Source organism: Diabrotica virgifera, chromosome 1 (assembly GCF_917563875.1).
Source record: "Diabrotica virgifera virgifera chromosome 1, PGI_DIABVI_V3a".
Lineage (NCBI taxonomy): Eukaryota > Metazoa > Arthropoda > Insecta > Coleoptera > Chrysomelidae > Diabrotica > Diabrotica virgifera.
Window position 1 is genome coordinate 51434418 of NC_065443.1, and position 17809 is coordinate 51452226.

Below are 17809 nucleotides of genomic sequence, written 5' to 3' on the forward strand. Positions count from 1 at the left end.
TGGATTGTTTTTTGTTATTTATAGTCAAAGGTTTTAGTCATATCTATAAAGCACATACATATAGGTAAATAGGTGTGTTATATTACTAACCTTTCTCACCAATTTTGTCTCGATACGAATTGTTGCATTGTCTGTTGCTCTTCACTGATTAAGTAGTTTTCATTAATCTATTTATCTTGTTAGCAAATATCCTTGTTAATAGTTTAATAGTTGTATTCAGGATGGTGATTGTACGATAATTGGTACGATCTTTACTATTTCCTTTTCTGTTTATCGGTATGGTAATGATGGACATCTACTGGTCTGTTACATGCTTGCTATTTAGAATTTCTTGAAGAAGTAGCTCTATGTTTTCAGTTATCGTTTCTCCACCGTAATTTAGGAGTTCATGTGGTATGTTATCAAATCTGATCTTGGAGCTTTTTAGTTCTTTAATGCCTGGTTGCACCAACAGATCTTAAGCTCCCGCTTAGTCCAGCTCAGCTTATAAATAAGGCCACCTTAAGTCTCACTTACGTTGCACCTTTTTATCGTCTTAAGCTTAAGATCTGTTGGTGCAACCAGGTAATTTACACAGGCTATCCCTGATTTCGTCTTTTGTGATTTCTTAGATATCATTACCATCACTTTATTTTTCTTCTGTTTTTATATATCTCATACTGTAATTATGAAATTATATTTTTAGACCAGTAAGGATCTGTTTTTAGGTGGATGTGAGAGGTGGCATTCAGATTTTTGCGGATAAAGTTAGGTGATAACTTTGTTAATAATAATTGATTTATGCTCCTTCTCAAATATACCCGGAACATTAATAAAAAAAAATGAAATATTTAAAAATTTCAAAAAATTTCGTTTTTTTTTTCTACTTTTTTGCTTATAACTTTAAAACGATTCATTTTGGAACAAAGTCGTATAGGAATAAAACAAAGATAATTAAATTTTCTATCAGATGCGATTGGTTAAAAATGTCTTAATTTATCACCTTTGCTGCAAAATAGCAATAAATATAAAATAAGGGGACAAAACAAGCCTGTCCTTATTCAATGATTTTCCATCACTTAGGTTACACTTGGAGCCTTCCTAATTCGCTTAGAAAATTTTTGTAATGTGCTAAAACCGTGCACCAAATTTCATTAAAATTGACTTACTAGATTTTGAATAATAATTTTGCAATCTAAACTTTTTTTAAAAAATTAAAATTTTTTAAAATCTTGCACAACAAAAACTCGAACATACAAAGATTTGTCAATTTTTTTACATATAAAGAAGCACTCCACCTATCTAATGCACTTTACAGAATTGAAATCGGATTGTTTAAGCAGCCTCAGCAATGTTTTAAAGTTATAAACTCCAATTTATGTATTTTTTGACCCGTAGAACACGATTTTTTTGGGTAACAGTTGATCCGGATGTAGATAAGATTGTTATAAACAAAGAACTTGAGGAATTACATAACATCGATTTTTCGCAAAATAAAACATTTTTTTGTATTTCTTGGGCAATTCTAAGCAAAAAATGTTCTTACAAGTTTTTTCGTAGGATGCATAGTTTTCGAGATAAACGCAGTGGAACTTTCAAAAATTCGAAAATTTGCAATTTTTGAACGCGAATAACTTTTGATTAAAAAATAAAATAGCAATTCTGCTGACAGCATTTGAAAGTTTAAGTCAAATTATACCGGTTTTAATTATTTGCATTGCTAAAAATTAATTTTTTTATTATTAAACAAAGCTATTTGTTTATAAGCCAAAAAAATTGTTTATAAGTTTAAAACATTGCTGAGGCCCCTTAAATAATCCGATTTTAATTCTGTAAATTGTATTAGATAGGTAGAGCACATCTTTATATGTAAAAAAATTAGACAACTTCTAAATGGTCTACTTTTTGTTCAGAAAGATTTTAAAAAATTTGAACTTTTTTAAAAACATTTAGATTGCAAATTTATTATGCAAAATCTATTACGTCCATTTTAATGAAATTTGGTACATGGTTTAAGTATGTTACAAAGAATTTCCTAAGCGAATTACTAAGGTTCTAAGTGCCACCAAAGTGGTTAAAAACATTGAATAACAAGAGGCGTATTTTGCCCCCTTATTTTGTATTTATTGATATATTGCAGAAAAGGTAATACGTTAAGACATTTTTGACCAGTCGTATATCATACAAAATTCAATTATCTTTATTTTATTTCTCTACGACTTTGTTCCAAAACGAATCGTTTTAAAGTTATAAGCAAAGAAAGCAGAAAAAAATCGACGTTTTTCGAAATTTTTAAATATTTTAATTTTTTTATTAATGTTCCGGGCATATTTGAGAAGGAGCATAAGTCAATTATTATTACTGAAGGTGTCACCTAACTTTATCTGCAAAAATCCGAATGCCACCTTTCACATCCAAAAATAGACGTTTTTTCACAGATCCTTACTGGTCTATATCTGTATCTGTTATTTTTAATAGGAATGATTTAATCGCAAATCAGTTTAAAACACCATAATTATGATTGTTCTCTTTTTATTTTGTGTAGGTTATTTTCATAATAGATTTTTTTTCTACCTTTAAGGATTTTCTAAAATTTTCTTTGTCTCCTTATAGATGATGGATGCTTGCCTTCCATGTTTTTGGTGAATTGTGTCCTGTCTCTTTTTTGCTTTTTATCTTAGAATTGATGTTGTTTCTTGTATCTTGGTAGGTTTTACTTTTTTTATTCGAAAGAAGACACAAAGGAACACAAAGATGTTTATGACATGAGCAATTATGTAATTGCTGAGGATTCGTCCCTTTATATGCCTGTAAACTGATGTGAAAACAGCGAATTTTAAAATATTGTAAATATTATATGTATCTGCGATGTAAAAAAAATAAATATTAAATATTTTACACACTTTTTACGCCTTTGTAAATATTATCACCCAATGAACTCCACACAATATGAGATCGTTTAATTCCCTTACAAATAATCCCAACTACAACTACTTACTATATTCCAAATGAACTACTACTAATGCTCCAACCAGGAAGAACCCATAAAACGGACTCAAACCAAACCAAACCAAAAACAAAAAGCCTCTAAAGCGGAGAAGCAAATAATAAAAAATAAGCGTCACTTACTGCACTTATCCCTAACAATGAAGGCCGAGAGCGTAACTAAAAAAAATGGCAGCCTCAGCTCCTAATCACGTCTGAAGAAACTCCAGATAATGCTGGTCGTAGTTTTGGTGCGTACCTTATCACTCACGCTATTTTCCTTCTTGACGACAGTACCGCCGAGGTTTTTCTTCTGAACGCTCCTTCCGAACGTGTTGCTGCCGTTCAACTTCTGGAACGACTCACTGGATCTCAGCTTTCCGGACAAGGAGTCCTTGGTCGTCACGAGGGAGCTGTTCCTCGATTTGGAAAGGGAGTTGGATTTGGAGTTGAGGCTGTTGCCTTCGGACTTGTTGGACTCGCTCTTCGGCCGCCACGATTGTGCCGAATGTGGTCTACCTGGTGAATCGCCGCTACGGCTACGAGTGCTGGATGGTGCTGGGCTGTGTTTACCTAGTAATACTTTTCTAATGAGAGAAAGTGTGTGCAAAAAGGCATGTAATGTATATGATTACTATGAATAGTGTAGGTATACTTTGCAGAAACTAATACATTATTACGGTGCTGAAAAATGTGCTCAAAATCTGGATGTCAATTTCAAACTAATTAAGTTGTTATAGTGTGTGAAATTTTTGCAGAAAATAGATTTTCTTACTATAGGCATATATTAAAAGACAAACTCGTCAAATACCTGACCAATGCGAAGTCCCGAGAAAAACTTTTCCCCTGGAGTATAAAGTTTACTTCGACTATCGTTTAAAGCAACATGGCCGTTTCCAAATTATTAATTTTTAAATTATCATTTTAAACTTGAAACGGATCTAAAGAAAAACGAAAAATTGTCTTTCAGTTTTTTTTATAAGTCTATAGTATTAATTTCTGCAAAATATACTACCTATGAAATATCTTTTAAATATATACCTACGGATTTTCTAATTTTCAACTAATAAATTATTTTACTGTTTTTATTTCATTTGCATAAAATTTCGACTGACTTCTGAAGAATTAGGATAATTCGGATAAAAACAAATACAAAATATACATACATTAATATACACGAAAAGTCATCATCATTAATGGTAGTATGAATTCGAATTATCTTAAGTCTATTTCGCTAGTCGTTTCTGTCAATTGCCAACCGTTATCAAATTACCGAGTAAATGTTCCTCACATCCAGATATGTCTCCTACGAGCCATCCTGTAGGATAGTACATTATTTCACGGTTTTTGCTGTACATTTTAAAGAACCGCTTGGATTGACATGAAATTTGGCACACGCATAGCTAACATGTCAAAGAAAAAAGTGAAATGGTGCCGATGTGTGTTTTTGCCCTGGGGGTGAGTTTCACCCCATCTCGAGGGTGAAAAAATATATGTCCAAGATAAGTCCCGAAATGGATAAACTGACTAATTTTAAGCAACTTTTGTTCTATAGAGTTTTTTTATCAAATCAATACTTTTTGAGTTATTTGCAAGTGAATATGTTCATTTTTCAACAAAAAAAACACGTTTTTAGACTTTTTTCGCAAATAACTCAAAACCTAAGCATTTTGTCGAAAAAAATATTCTTAGCAAAACTATAGCCTATAAAAAAGTGAAAAAAACGGTGTATATATTAGGTCTTTATACCTAGCAAAAACGGAGTTATAGCTAATGAAAAATAGGTTCATATTCAAAAAATTCCAAATAGAATAATTCAATGTGAAATATCCAAATAATGAAGCATTCTTGGGGAAAACATATTACAACTTTTTAAAGTAAAAGCTTTATTTCTGTTTTTATAAAAAAAATTTCTAGCATCAAATGTAAGCAATTTACGCTCAAAATAAAATTGGTCCCTTTTGTTTTGGCAAAAAAAAATCAGGAAGATCACCCGCCAATTAGTAACTTAAATGAAATTAATCATTACCGCTTCACAAGTTACTTTACTTAATTATGTTGTGTTTATATGATCTGTAAGTTTCATCGATTCAAAGTGCTAATTTTTGAAAAAATTTGGTTTTAAAGTAAAAAATTTTAAAAATGTTAATTTAAAAAAAATGCTTTTTTCAAAATAACTTAAAAATTGTTAGGGATACCAAAAATCTTAAACAATAAAAAAAGTCGGCTTTACTTTTCTGAATATTTTGTATTTTTTTGTTTTTCTGTAAGACAAAAATTGGTTAAGATTCGGTGTTTCCAAAATTGCATACACTCGTGATAAGTGACTCGTTCAAGCCCTTTTAATTACAGCTCTGTCAAAAATAAGGACTTTGAACCAACGAAACTTACAGATCAATACATACGAGAGTAAAAAAACTTGTGAACTGGTAATAATTAAGTTTATTTGAAATGCTAATTAGGGGGCGATTTTCCCGATTTTTTACCAAAAAAAGGGACCAGCTTTATTTTGAGCGTAACTTGTTTACTTTTGATGCTAAAAAATAAAAAAAAAAACAAAAATAAGCATTTTTTAAACACTTTAAAAAAGTTAAAATGAGTTTTCCCCAAAAAAGTGCTTCGTTTTTTGGTTATGGCACGTTAAAATATTCGATTTGGAATTTGACGAATATGAACCTATTTTTCATTAGCTATAACTCTGCTTCTACTAGTTATATACACCATGTTTTCACTTTTTTACGTGCTATATTTTTGATAAGAATTGTTTTTTCGACCAAATATGTACTTACTTTTTGAGTTATTTGCGAAAAACAGTCTGAAAACGTGGTTATTTTGTAAAAAAAAATTAACATATTCACTCGCAAATATCTCAAAAAGTCGTAACTTTGTGAAAAAATTTATAGAACAAAAGTTGCTTAGAATTAGTCATTTTATCAATTTCCAGACTTATTTCGAACATATATTTTTCACCCCCATAAGGGGTGAAACTCACCCCTAGGGCAAAAGCACACTATCACTTTTTTTTCTTTGACTTGTTAGCTATGTGTATGCCAAATTTCATGTCAATCCAAGCGATTGTTTAAAATTTAGAGGTTTTGCCATATTTTACCTTTAAAGAACGTACTAGGAAAATATATTTGGAAAGCGAGGTCTTGGATGAAGAAGAAGAATATCCTGATTAAAGAACCTTAGAACCTGGTTCAACACAACATCTGTGCTGCTTTTCGCGTTGCTACATATAGGTATAATAAACATTGTCATGATGATCGCCAACATTCGTCACGAATATGCTTAACGTATGCTAACGACGTGGTGTTAGTAGGAAATACTAAAAGGGAAATAGCAGAGACTGGAAGAGTGGAGAGAAACGCTTGAAGAAAAAGGTTTAAAACTTTTAAAGTCGAAAACAGAGAATCTAGAAGATTCATTTAAAGATCGAATTACTACAACAAGACCATAACTTGAGATAATGAAATTATTGTGGAGAATAGTGGTTTTTAGTATGTAGGATCGGCCTTATACATCTTCTTCTTCCTTTTATATAGACATGACTGACTGTTTTTTCAATGTGCCTCCAGTACTTAAGTTGTCGTTCCATCATTTTCGTGGTCTTCCCACTGATCGTATTTCTATTGGGGAACCGTCTCTCGCTGTCCTGACTACTCTATTTGTTGTCATTCGGCTTATGTGGTCATTCCGTTCTGCTATTCTGTTTCTTATCCAGTTATTAATGTTGTCCACCTTGCATCTCCGTCGTATATCTGTACTAACTCTGTCCCACAGAGTCTTACCATAGATTTTTCGAAGGGTTTTCATCTCCGCTGTTTCGAGCAATCTTTTTGTCCTCTCTGTGTCAGGTGGTGTTTCTGCCGCGTATGCCATTATTGGTCTGATGACTGTTTTGTAAATTCTGTCTTTCATTTCTTTTCCGATATTTTTATTTCTCCATATTGTACCATTCAGGCAACCTGCGGCTCTGTTTGCTCTATTCACTTGATCTTCCACTTCTGTTTCGAGGCTTCCATAGCTAGATGCGTAGTGTGATGCCTAGATATTTAAACTCCATCACTTGTTCTATTATCCCACCCTCCAGCTCCAATTTACATCTTATTGGATTTGATGTTATAACCGTATTTTGTCTTTTTTGGGGAAATTAACATGGTAAAATTTCTGGCGGTAATATTGAACTGGTGCAGCATACGTTGTAAATCATCTTCACTTTGAGAGATTACTATTGCATCGTCTGCATAGCAGAATATTTTAAGTTGTTTTTCTCCCATTTGGCATCCTTTTTTAGTTTTGATCTTATACATTAATGGGGTAATAGATCGAGATGATTGTAATGCAGAGCTATAAAACTGTTATGTCATAATGTGGAGAAGTTAAAAAGAAAGAAGATTAATGAATGTATGTGGCGAAAATAAGAATACTTAGGTGGATGAGTGAAGTGACAACAAACCATAAAATTATGAAGGAGTACGAGAGGAAGACCAAAAAACCTGGAGGGAGACCCAGAGATAGTACACGTCTATGAAGAAGATTTATTATTAAAATTGGCTGCATGACAAATATATATGCCACAAAAAAATTGATATTTATGGCAAAATATAATAAAAAGGCAGGGCCCGTACAGATGGATACAGTCAGAGAGAATGATGATAATATTACCCTTTGCCGCAGTATTGTCAAAAATACATGGACCCTAATATTCACAACCATAATGGAAAGCGAGTTAACAAGAATACGAGAAAATATAAAAAGTAACATGTGTATGGTAAAAGTAAGCAAGCATAAAAGTACAATAATAATATGGAATGTATGCCTAGTGTGCTCCTTGTTTTATTAAACAGTTTTATCACCTACCAACTAAACTAATTTAAAATGTGTAGAAAAATCCATAGATGTATATTTCAAAATATCATTAAGTTTATTAATTTTAAATAAGAAATGAAAACAATTTTTTTTATTTTCTTCTATATATAAGTTGTTTCTATCAAAATTTACCGACCATGATTCACCTGAATAAGGCTCACCGATAACAATTCACTTACAATCAGTCAAAAGGTTAATTAACTTATTTCCACAATTATCAAAATCATCAAACACATAAAAAAATTAAAACCACGTATTTCCAAATATTTCATTTATTTTAAAAATATAAATCTTTCGTAAAAAGTATTCCATCATTTTATGACATTGAAATTGAAAACTAAAGTTGCATAATAGATGGATTATCTTTTTTTGATGACCGGATGTCGGTGAACTTCCGGTAGCTGAATAATTGTATACGATGAACTGTTATCGGTAGATGAATTTCATTCGACATGAACTTATGGATTAAAATTCAAATGCATTAATAAGTTCGAATAAAAGTTTGTTTCCATTATTCTATTCTTTAAAATGTCATTAATTTTGCGAAACTACTAAATTTTCGTGTATTATAAATGAAACATGCTATTAAAACACTCTAAATTGTAATATTTTGTGACTGTTAACTAAAATAACCGATGAAACCATAGGAATGAAATACCAACTCCTACAAAACCAAATGTGTGATTTAAATGGAAAAAACTGTTCTTAGTTTGTAAATGAATCTACGTTGCTCTAAACTGTGTACCGATATAAAAATGGATTTATTTGATATAAGGTCTTTTCATATTAAGCATTTAATAATAATTAAGCAATCAAAACCAGGTACTTTTTGCCAAAAAAATGTAACAGAAGAGATGTGGTTCTAATTTCTAAAATTTTCTAAATTAAATATACAAGTAGAAATATAGCGATTAAAAAAATTTAATTTCACACATTTTACTTATTTTTGTTCATTAGGTCACTCGGTATTCACAAACTCTTGCTTTTTTAAAAGTTGTTGAAATGAAACAGGACAATAGATTTTACAAGATGGAACGTACACACGTACAGGGCTGGCGATTTAAAACGGATGACGTTACTGAAGACTAAAATAACAAAAAATGTCGATTTCTGTCATTACAGAAATAAAGAAAAAAAGCAAGGGAATTACACTATCTGGAAAATTTATCCACATTTTTAGCGGCGTACCAAAAGACAAGAAAACAACCAAGGGATATTGAACAAAAACTATTAGAAAGAAAGTAACACACTGATAACCATTTAATAAATGTAAGTGCAAATCTAATCTACTGACACAAAATTACTATATTAGTACAAGATACATCAGTACAACAAAAAGATACATTCTACCAAAAAGCAGGGCCGGCGATAACGGGCCTGCAAGGGATGCACTGCAGGCGGGCGCCCTTGTTTGGGGGGCGCTAAAATGGGCTTTTTTCTGCTGGTGGGATACAAAATATTAATTTAAAAGAAACTGAAGGGCGCCTGTGCTAGTTTTGCAGGTGGGCGCATGCTACCCTAGCGCCGGTACTGCCAAAAAGTAAAAGAGGTACTCTTAAAAATAGGCAATCAGAAGAAAATAAAATAATGTGTGACCTGAACGCAAAAACCTGACAGTAGACAAAATAATCAGGAATAGGTAATTCCTGTAAAAGTATACATAAATATATAAGTATACATAAGTATACGTGGTACCAGGACATGAAACAATTAAAATTATTATAGTTAGGTAGTTATCTGAAGTCAAAATACAAGACACATGACACATCATTCAAATCTCAAGCTCAAATTTCCTATAAACATAATAATAATAAATCTCATACGAAAACTACAAAACAACTTGGAGAGAAACAAAGTTTAATATAAACAGTCTTTACGATGCTTCATATGCAGCTAAAAGGAGCTGCATATGAAGTCATAGAAAAACAAGAGCGAATCTGCCGACGAACAAATAAGAGAATATTGAGGAGTGATAAGTTCGAGCAACAGAACCAATATACGTATCACCCATAGTTTATCATCCAAGAAGTAGACGATAAAAACCAATATCGCAATAAACAAAGAATTTTTAGAAGAATGGTGAGACGAAAAAAAACCAAAGATTATGGCTAGATGGAAGCAGCTCTTCAGAGGTTCATACGAAAAAGGAGAGAGTATGTAAATACAACAAACTTACAAATCATCAATATCAATATATTTAAAAGTGACTACGCAAAAGACCTACAAAAGTCCAGACCTGAATATCTCCAACAGACACCCAGAAGATACCAAATGCATGGATCAGAAATTAACATTAGGACCGAAGCGACCTAACTCCCAAACTTATAAAACCCATGAATAATAAAAGGAGTCCCTGCTGAACTTCTGGGAAAATAAAATACCGAAACTTGTTAATTTGCTGACAGAACTTGTTAATAGATACTTAAACGAAGATAATACACCTGAAATCTGGAAAGAAGGATGAATACAACAACCACCAAAAAAACGGCTAGAGGGATAGACCAACTTAACTATTATTTGTCAACTTATTAAATTTGTGGACGTAAAAAGTTACGAAGCAAGTATGTAAAAGCAATACAACGATTCTACAACGATCTTCAATCAAAATTAAAAAGTTAACTAACCAGTTCTCCGGGAATTTGATAGTAAATAAGGAACTAAGGCCAGCCTACAATACTATGCAAAATCTATCTGAATGGGGCACTGAAGAAATGGGGAAGATCAGGTTATAAAATGGGTATGGAAACTTGACAACTGATGTAGAGAAAACAAAACAAAACTGCCTTGTTTTGGAAATGGATTTTAGTTTCACTACAATAGGTGTATCCAGAATGATCTACGTAACAAATTAAAGAATAAGACAAACCATGGATAGAACAGTCATTATTATAGAAGAAATCAGCAAAAACAGAAAAACAGTTTATTTGGTACAGCCACGTTTAGAGAATGACAGACCATCGCATATTAATCGCAAGTTAATATTGGACTGGCAACCACATGAGCTAAAAAAAGAGGAAGACCAAAAACAACATGGCTTGATGGAGCCCAAACGGCAGGTTCACATTATCCTCTTTATCAATCTTTATCCTATATACCTATTGTTCTTTTATATGTGACGCTGTATTTTGGTGTTCTCTCCGTATACCTCTGATTTCTTGGTTTGCTGTTCTGCTTTTATACATTTCTTGTATTCGCAATTCGTCTACAAAAGTATATAATTTAACAACATTGCTGCATATTTTTCCTTTGCATATTATTCACGGCTCCAATAATATTATTTGTTTTTTTTTTTCAATTTATTACGTACTGCTTGTGTTATTTTTTGTTTTTTATGTATATTTCTTTTCTTATTTTATAAATATTTTTTTCTTCAAAAATATGGTTCTGAAAGTGTTGTGCTGAGCTGGAGTCTTCTCTTTTGATCAAGGTTTCCATCTTAGTTTATTAATATGGTTCTGAAATACTATATACTATAGTCCTTCCTATTCCATCCTTCCTCTTTAAAGTGACGTTTAGTAGAAGTATCTGTGATTTATAGTTTCCAAAATATGATTTTTCAAAATTCGTCACTCACAGAGATTTTGGGCCATTTTCCTTGTTACTACGCAAACATTGTTCTGTAACTTTTTTCTACGTAGCTTTAGGTATATGCAATGTTACATTATTATGAAGAAAAGTTAATTACCTTTAAAATGGTCTACTGTAGAAGGCTGTGTGACTATTTTTTAGCACGATATAGTTTTCCAAAGTTTTATACTTTTATTGATTTTTGATATATTTTACGATTATTTTTAATAGTCTAAGAGCTAGTGAACCCTCCGACTAACGGTCGTCCTGTAAGGCTATAAATTTTTCTAGTGATAATTCATAGCACACCAAGGCTAAAAACCATGACCTGGCAGGCCTCAGCGGTGCACGTGTATCTACCAGGTGAATCGAAAAGTGCAAATTTAGGGGGTAAAATAAACTTTCTCCTGTAAGGTTTAAATTTAAGTATGTGTTTGAGTAAGTCATTTAGAAGAAATGTGTACAATGACAGGCGATTCTGAAGAGCATAAGACCTTGCCAGGCGAGGGGTAAGATTAGGAGTTTTTCCTAAAATTATTCTTTTTGCATCGAACAATTTTTTTTTAGGTTTTCTGAATCATTCCAAACAGAAAAGGTCCTTAGTGATTTTTCTCTTAAGTTAATAGTTTTTGCTATATAAGCGATTGAAAATTTTGAAAATTGCGAAATCGGCCATTTTTAACCCTAAATCGGACATTTATCTAAAAATTTCAATATTGGCAAGGTACGTAGATATTCCTTAAACATTGATTGATGAAATCCCGAAGAGTTTTTTGCAATAAAATATCGAAAACCCCTTTGTTTTTTTAATTGCTAATCAAGCGGGCGCTACACTGTAGTATAAGTGAGGACGTTTGAGTTTGCATAAATTAATTATCTCGAGAATGGGCAAATTTCAAGAGAAATCCTCGGACAGGTCGATTTTTATTTTTGAATTAGGACTTTTTGGTATATATATATATAATACTAGTGACGTCATCCATCTGGGCGTGATGACGTAATCGATGCTTTTTTTTAAATAAGAGTAGGGGTTGCGTGATAGCTCATTTGAAAGGTTATTTAATTCTCTATTCAGTAGTATAAACATTAACATAATTATTTATACAGGGTGTACAAAAAAAATTCTTCTATTTGTCAAATTTAATCAAAGTTTATTAAATAAAAAAAAATTTTTGCACACCCTGTATAAATAATTATGTTAATGTTTATATTAGTGAATAGAGAATTAAATAACCTTTCAAATGAGCTATCACACAACCCCTACTCTCATTTAAAAAAATCATCGTTTACGTCATCACGCTCAGATGGATGACGTCACTATTATTATATATATGCCAAAAAGTCCTAATTTAAAAATAAAAATCGACCTATCTGAGGATTGCTCTTGAAATTTGTCCATTCTCGAGATAATGAATTTATGCCAACTCAAACGTCCTCACTTATACTACAGTGTCGCGTCCGCTTAATTAGCAATTAAAAAACAAAGGGGTTTCCGATATTGTATTGCAAAAAAACTCTTTGGGATTTCATCAATCAATGTTTAAAGAATATCTACCTACCTTGGCCACTTTGAAATTTTTAGATAAATGTCCGATTTAGGGTTAAAAATGGTCGATTTCGCAATTTTCAAAATTTTCAATCGCTTATATAATAAAAACTATTAACTTAAGAGAAAAATCACTGAAGACCTTTTCTGTTTGGAATGATTCAAAAAACTTAAAAAAAAAAAATATGTTCGGTGAAAAAAAATAAGTTTAGGAAAAACCCCTAATCTTTCCCCTCGCCTGGCAAGGTCTTATGCTCTTCAGAATCGCCTGTCATTGTACACATTTCTTTTAAATGACTACTCAAACACATACTTAAATTTAAACCTTACAGGAGAAAGTTTATTTTACCCCCTAAATTTGCACTTTTCGATTCACCTGATAGATACACGTGCACCGCTGAGGCCTGCCAGGTCATGGTTTTTAGCCTTGGTGTGCTATGAATTATCACTAGAAAAATTTCTAGCCTTACAGGACGACCGTTAGTCGAAGGGTTCACTAGCTCTTAGACTATAAATTTGTCATTATAACTTTTTTATTGTATATTTAGGTATATACATTGTGGAATAAAAAAGAAATCTTATTTTCTTTACTTTAAAATGGTGTATTGTAAAAAATTCTAGGACTGTCTTTAAACAAGATATTATGCTTTTTCAAACTGTGACATATACACATGCAATAGGTCCCACTAAGTTGGATCCATATGGAAAACTTTTTTATTATTAACTTTATGAAAAAAAATATTCTTTATAAAATGCTTTGCATAGTCTAACTCTAAAACCTAAGATGTAATCATCAGATATAAAATTTTATCAATAGTGTACGAGGCATGTTTTTTTTCTTTGGAATTGTATGACTACGGGCCCTTCAAGGCTCATTCGCCGATTCACCAATTTTGCTCATTTATTTTACAATATATTTTCCTATACCTATCTACTTAACATTTTCTATCCTACTTATTCTACATACTTTATAAGGAATGACCACTGGTCAGTGGGAATACCACATCAGGCAAAAATACGAGGCATGTTAAAAAATATGAATTTTGCTCAAGAGTAAAGTACCTTTATATTTCACAATATCGAAAAGTGTTATTATTAAGAAAAGTTATTTTGAATTAAAAATTATGTTATAATATGCAATTAAATTCGTCTAATTGAAAGAAAATATAAAAAATTAAATTTTTTCTCAAATAACGGATACCCTTGGATACCCTACTGTGATATCTTGTTTAGAAATGGTCCCAGAATTTTTTGCAATACACCACTTTAAAGTAAAGAAAATAAGCTTTTTTATTCCACAATGTATATACCTAAATGTACAAGAAAAAAAGTCATAATGAGGAATTAAAAAATAATCCTCAAAAATATCAAAAATCATTAAAAGTATAAAACTTTGAAAAAGCATAACTTGCTTAAAAATAGTCGTATAACCCTATACAATAGACCATTTTAAAGGTAATTAAATATTTTTCTACTAAATGTACCATTGTATATACCAAGAAATGCGTAGAAAAGAGTTACAGAACAATTTTTGCGAAATAATGGGGAAAATGGCCCAAAAATGCTGTGAGCGGCGAACTTTGAAAAACCCTATTTCAGAAACGATAAATCCTAGAGACTTCTACTAAACTTTTGGAAAAAAGTTATGGAGCAAAAAACAAATCTGCTCTCTTTCGTGTTTTTTTCTTGTTTTTCTTTTGAATATATTTTTGTAAAAAAATACTTTTGACTTTAAAATCTGATATTTCGATAGTAAATTTAACCTGGAACAATTTTCCTGTAGACGTGTTTGTACCAAAAGTGCATAAAACTCACTCTAATTCACCATGTGCCTAGGGACTAATTCACCCCTTTCTCAAAAACGCACCCATTTAAATGGTAGCACTCTACGGTTTTTCAAATTTAGATGTCCTTTGACCATATGAGACAATAAAATCCCGTTAACGTTGTAGTTATTTTTAGCTCTCTTATTTTGAACATAATTAATAGCCTATACAAAGGATGTCAACATTTATTTCTTGCGCTTACTTTGACTCTTGACCGTTGTTTTTATGTGTACTACTATTTGCCTTTTTATTTTTCTTGTTTGATTCTTCATATTTTTACACTATCCCAAGTAATTAGGTATGTTCTATTTTTTATATTATAAGTTTAATATCCGTTGCTCTGTTGACACCTTAGTGATGTTTCATCTTCTCTTTGGTTTCACATCACTTATTTTCTAAACAGATCAATATTTTAAGTGTCCTCTTCAAGTGCAATATTTTTAGTCATGGATCATGTTGTGTTTCTACCAGATATATTTTTTTATTTGGTCAAGCACCTTTCAGTAATCGAGAGAGTACATAAATATTTCATTAATAAAAAAACATTAAATACTATTTTTTATTTACATTTGGCTTCTGGTTCAATCTCTGGATCATTTAGGTTTTAATCTGCACATATCTTTTTCCTATTAAAAATGTGCTAACGATTAAGTTTATTATTTATTATATGTTCACTCCTTTATTCATGTATATTCTTTATAATATATACATATTATTGCTAGGCTCATAATTCTTTTCGTTTTTACTTTTGCGATTACAACTAATGAGTCGTTTTTGCATTAAAGTATCGGAACAAAAAGTTGTTTCGAAATCGCCTTGTATTCCAAAATAACCTCTAATAGCAAACCAAAACATACATTTGAAGGTTTCAAAGCACCAAAATAAAAATTCGTGCTAGCATTAGTCACTAAACGTTAGATTATTTAACAGCCATGTTAACCAAACGGTATTGTCATTAATTTAGCAACAGTCATTGATTAAGGCATGACCTACTTAGAATTTTTGTCACTAATATCTGTAACTTCGAAAATGGAAACGAGAACATAATAATTGTCGATAGACCAGTCAACACATTTTGTAATAGAAATCAACTTGCTTCAATGTTATTTTTGTTTTTTGTTATCTAAAATTAATAGACGAGAAAGGTATAACTTAACATTTGGAAAGGATGTGACAGCAAACTGAAGGGTATGTTGGTATGTATGTCTAGTTTTTTGGTAGTTCTCCATCAAGGGAGAAGAAGACGAACGACTAAATTTGATTTGATGTAGATTTGATGCGTCACTCAACAACTCAGACACTCAACAAAAGGTGACGCTGCATCTTGGAAGGAAAGCACTACCTTTGCGGAAGATTTTTTTATTCTAAAAAGATACAGAAAATAAAAAGATACAGACATACCATCTAACAAAATGCCGTTCCGTGAGTAGAGCATCAAGGTGAAGAAAAACAAAAACAAGAAGTAAAGAGTAAAGATGTTAACTACAGGTATCAAGTGTTACTACATTCTTGAAATTTGCATAAATCAAGACTATTTTGAATTCAATAATCAAATATACACAAACAACAGTGCAGGACTTATTATGGGTAATCCTCTAAGCCCACTGCTATCAGATATATTTATGAACCAACTTGAAACAACAATTTCTAAACATCCCGTATTTAAACAGTTCTTATATTGGTGGAGATACGTGGATGATATACTAGTATGCTTTACAGGAACTAACAGACAACTTGACCAATTTCTATCATATATTAATTCACTTCATAATAATATTGAGTTTACAATAGAAACAGAACAGCATAACTCCATAAACTTTCTAGATGTAACGATTTCCAGACTACACAACAAACATGAGTTCTCCGTATATCATAAACCTACCCATACTGACACAACTATACACAATTCATCATCCCACCCTACACAACACAAATTAGCAGCCTACCATAGCATGATACATAGACTGACAGAAATTCCCATGACAAAAAATAACTTCGAGATAGAACTAAACATCATTAAACAAATAGCAGTAAACAACGGCTATAACGAACAAACAGTTAACAAAATTTTAAACCAAAAACTCCATAAGAAAGCCCTAAAATTAGTGTATCCACCACCACAGAAAGAACCCAGTACCTTCTGCTCTCTCACATATACTGGCAAGATAACAACAAAAATAGCCAGATACATAAAAAAGAAAGGAATAACACCAGCTTTCAGAACTAACAACAACTTAAGCAAATATATTAAGAACAATAAAAGCCGAAAGAGAAAGCAACTACAGAGTGGTGTGTACAAACTAACTTGTAGTGACTGTCCGAAAACGTACATCGGTCAAACTGGCAGAACTTTTGACAAACGGATAGCAGAACACAAAAGGCCATTCAACAATAGAAAAACAGACACTTCTACATACGCACTTCACCTTCTAGATCATAATCATTCTTTCAATGAAGAGTTTCAAATTCTGCATATTCAAAATAAAGGCCTTAAGTTATCTTTTTTAGAATCTATGGAAATTAATAAACTGAAAAATACAGATATAATTCTGAATGACCAACTCGAGACAAACAGCTCCCCACTCCTCAACCTCTTCAGTTGAAGAGTTAAAAAGGCAAACACATTGTAATGTAAACTATATCACTTGAGAAAGGCACTTTGCCGAAACAGCTGTAGTCACTTAGTTATAATAAATTTTGTGGAAGTATAGAAAACAAACGTTTTCAGTGTTTTATTGTTAGATAAAATGAACTTCCATCAAGTAACGGTCGAATCCATCAATTATTACTACATACAGCAAATGCTGAGTAGACTGAATAAAATGGATCTTCTTCTTAAGGTGCCGTCTTCTTTCGAAAGTTGACAATAATCATCTATTTGTATTCTGGATATGCAGAATACAATAAAATGGATGACACTATCCTTAACCTAGAAAAACGTGTAAAAGGAGCGATACTAAAAAATAAAGTGACCAAGCAACTTCGCATTATGCAATAAAACTCCAAATGGACTCCAAAATCGAGAACAGAAATA

At 31.7% G+C, this 17809-nt stretch overlaps 1 protein-coding gene across 2 annotated transcripts in view; it reads right to left on the minus strand.

Annotated features, from left to right (window-relative positions):
• LOC114325533 (splicing factor, suppressor of white-apricot homolog) overlaps nucleotides 1-17809 on the minus strand; it is a 371767-nt gene that overhangs the window by 62878 nt on the left and 291080 nt on the right. The window contains exon 7 of one of the 2 annotated variants that reach the window (XR_003651690.2): nucleotides 3109-3537. Coding sequence is in view for 1 of the 2 variants with exons in the window: in XM_028273605.2 (XP_028129406.2) it covers nucleotides 3224-3537 (314 nt within the window). In the remaining variant the exon portion in view is untranslated. The remainder of the gene's footprint in view (nucleotides 1-3108; nucleotides 3538-17809) is intronic. The other variant, XM_028273605.2, reaches the window with a different exon arrangement.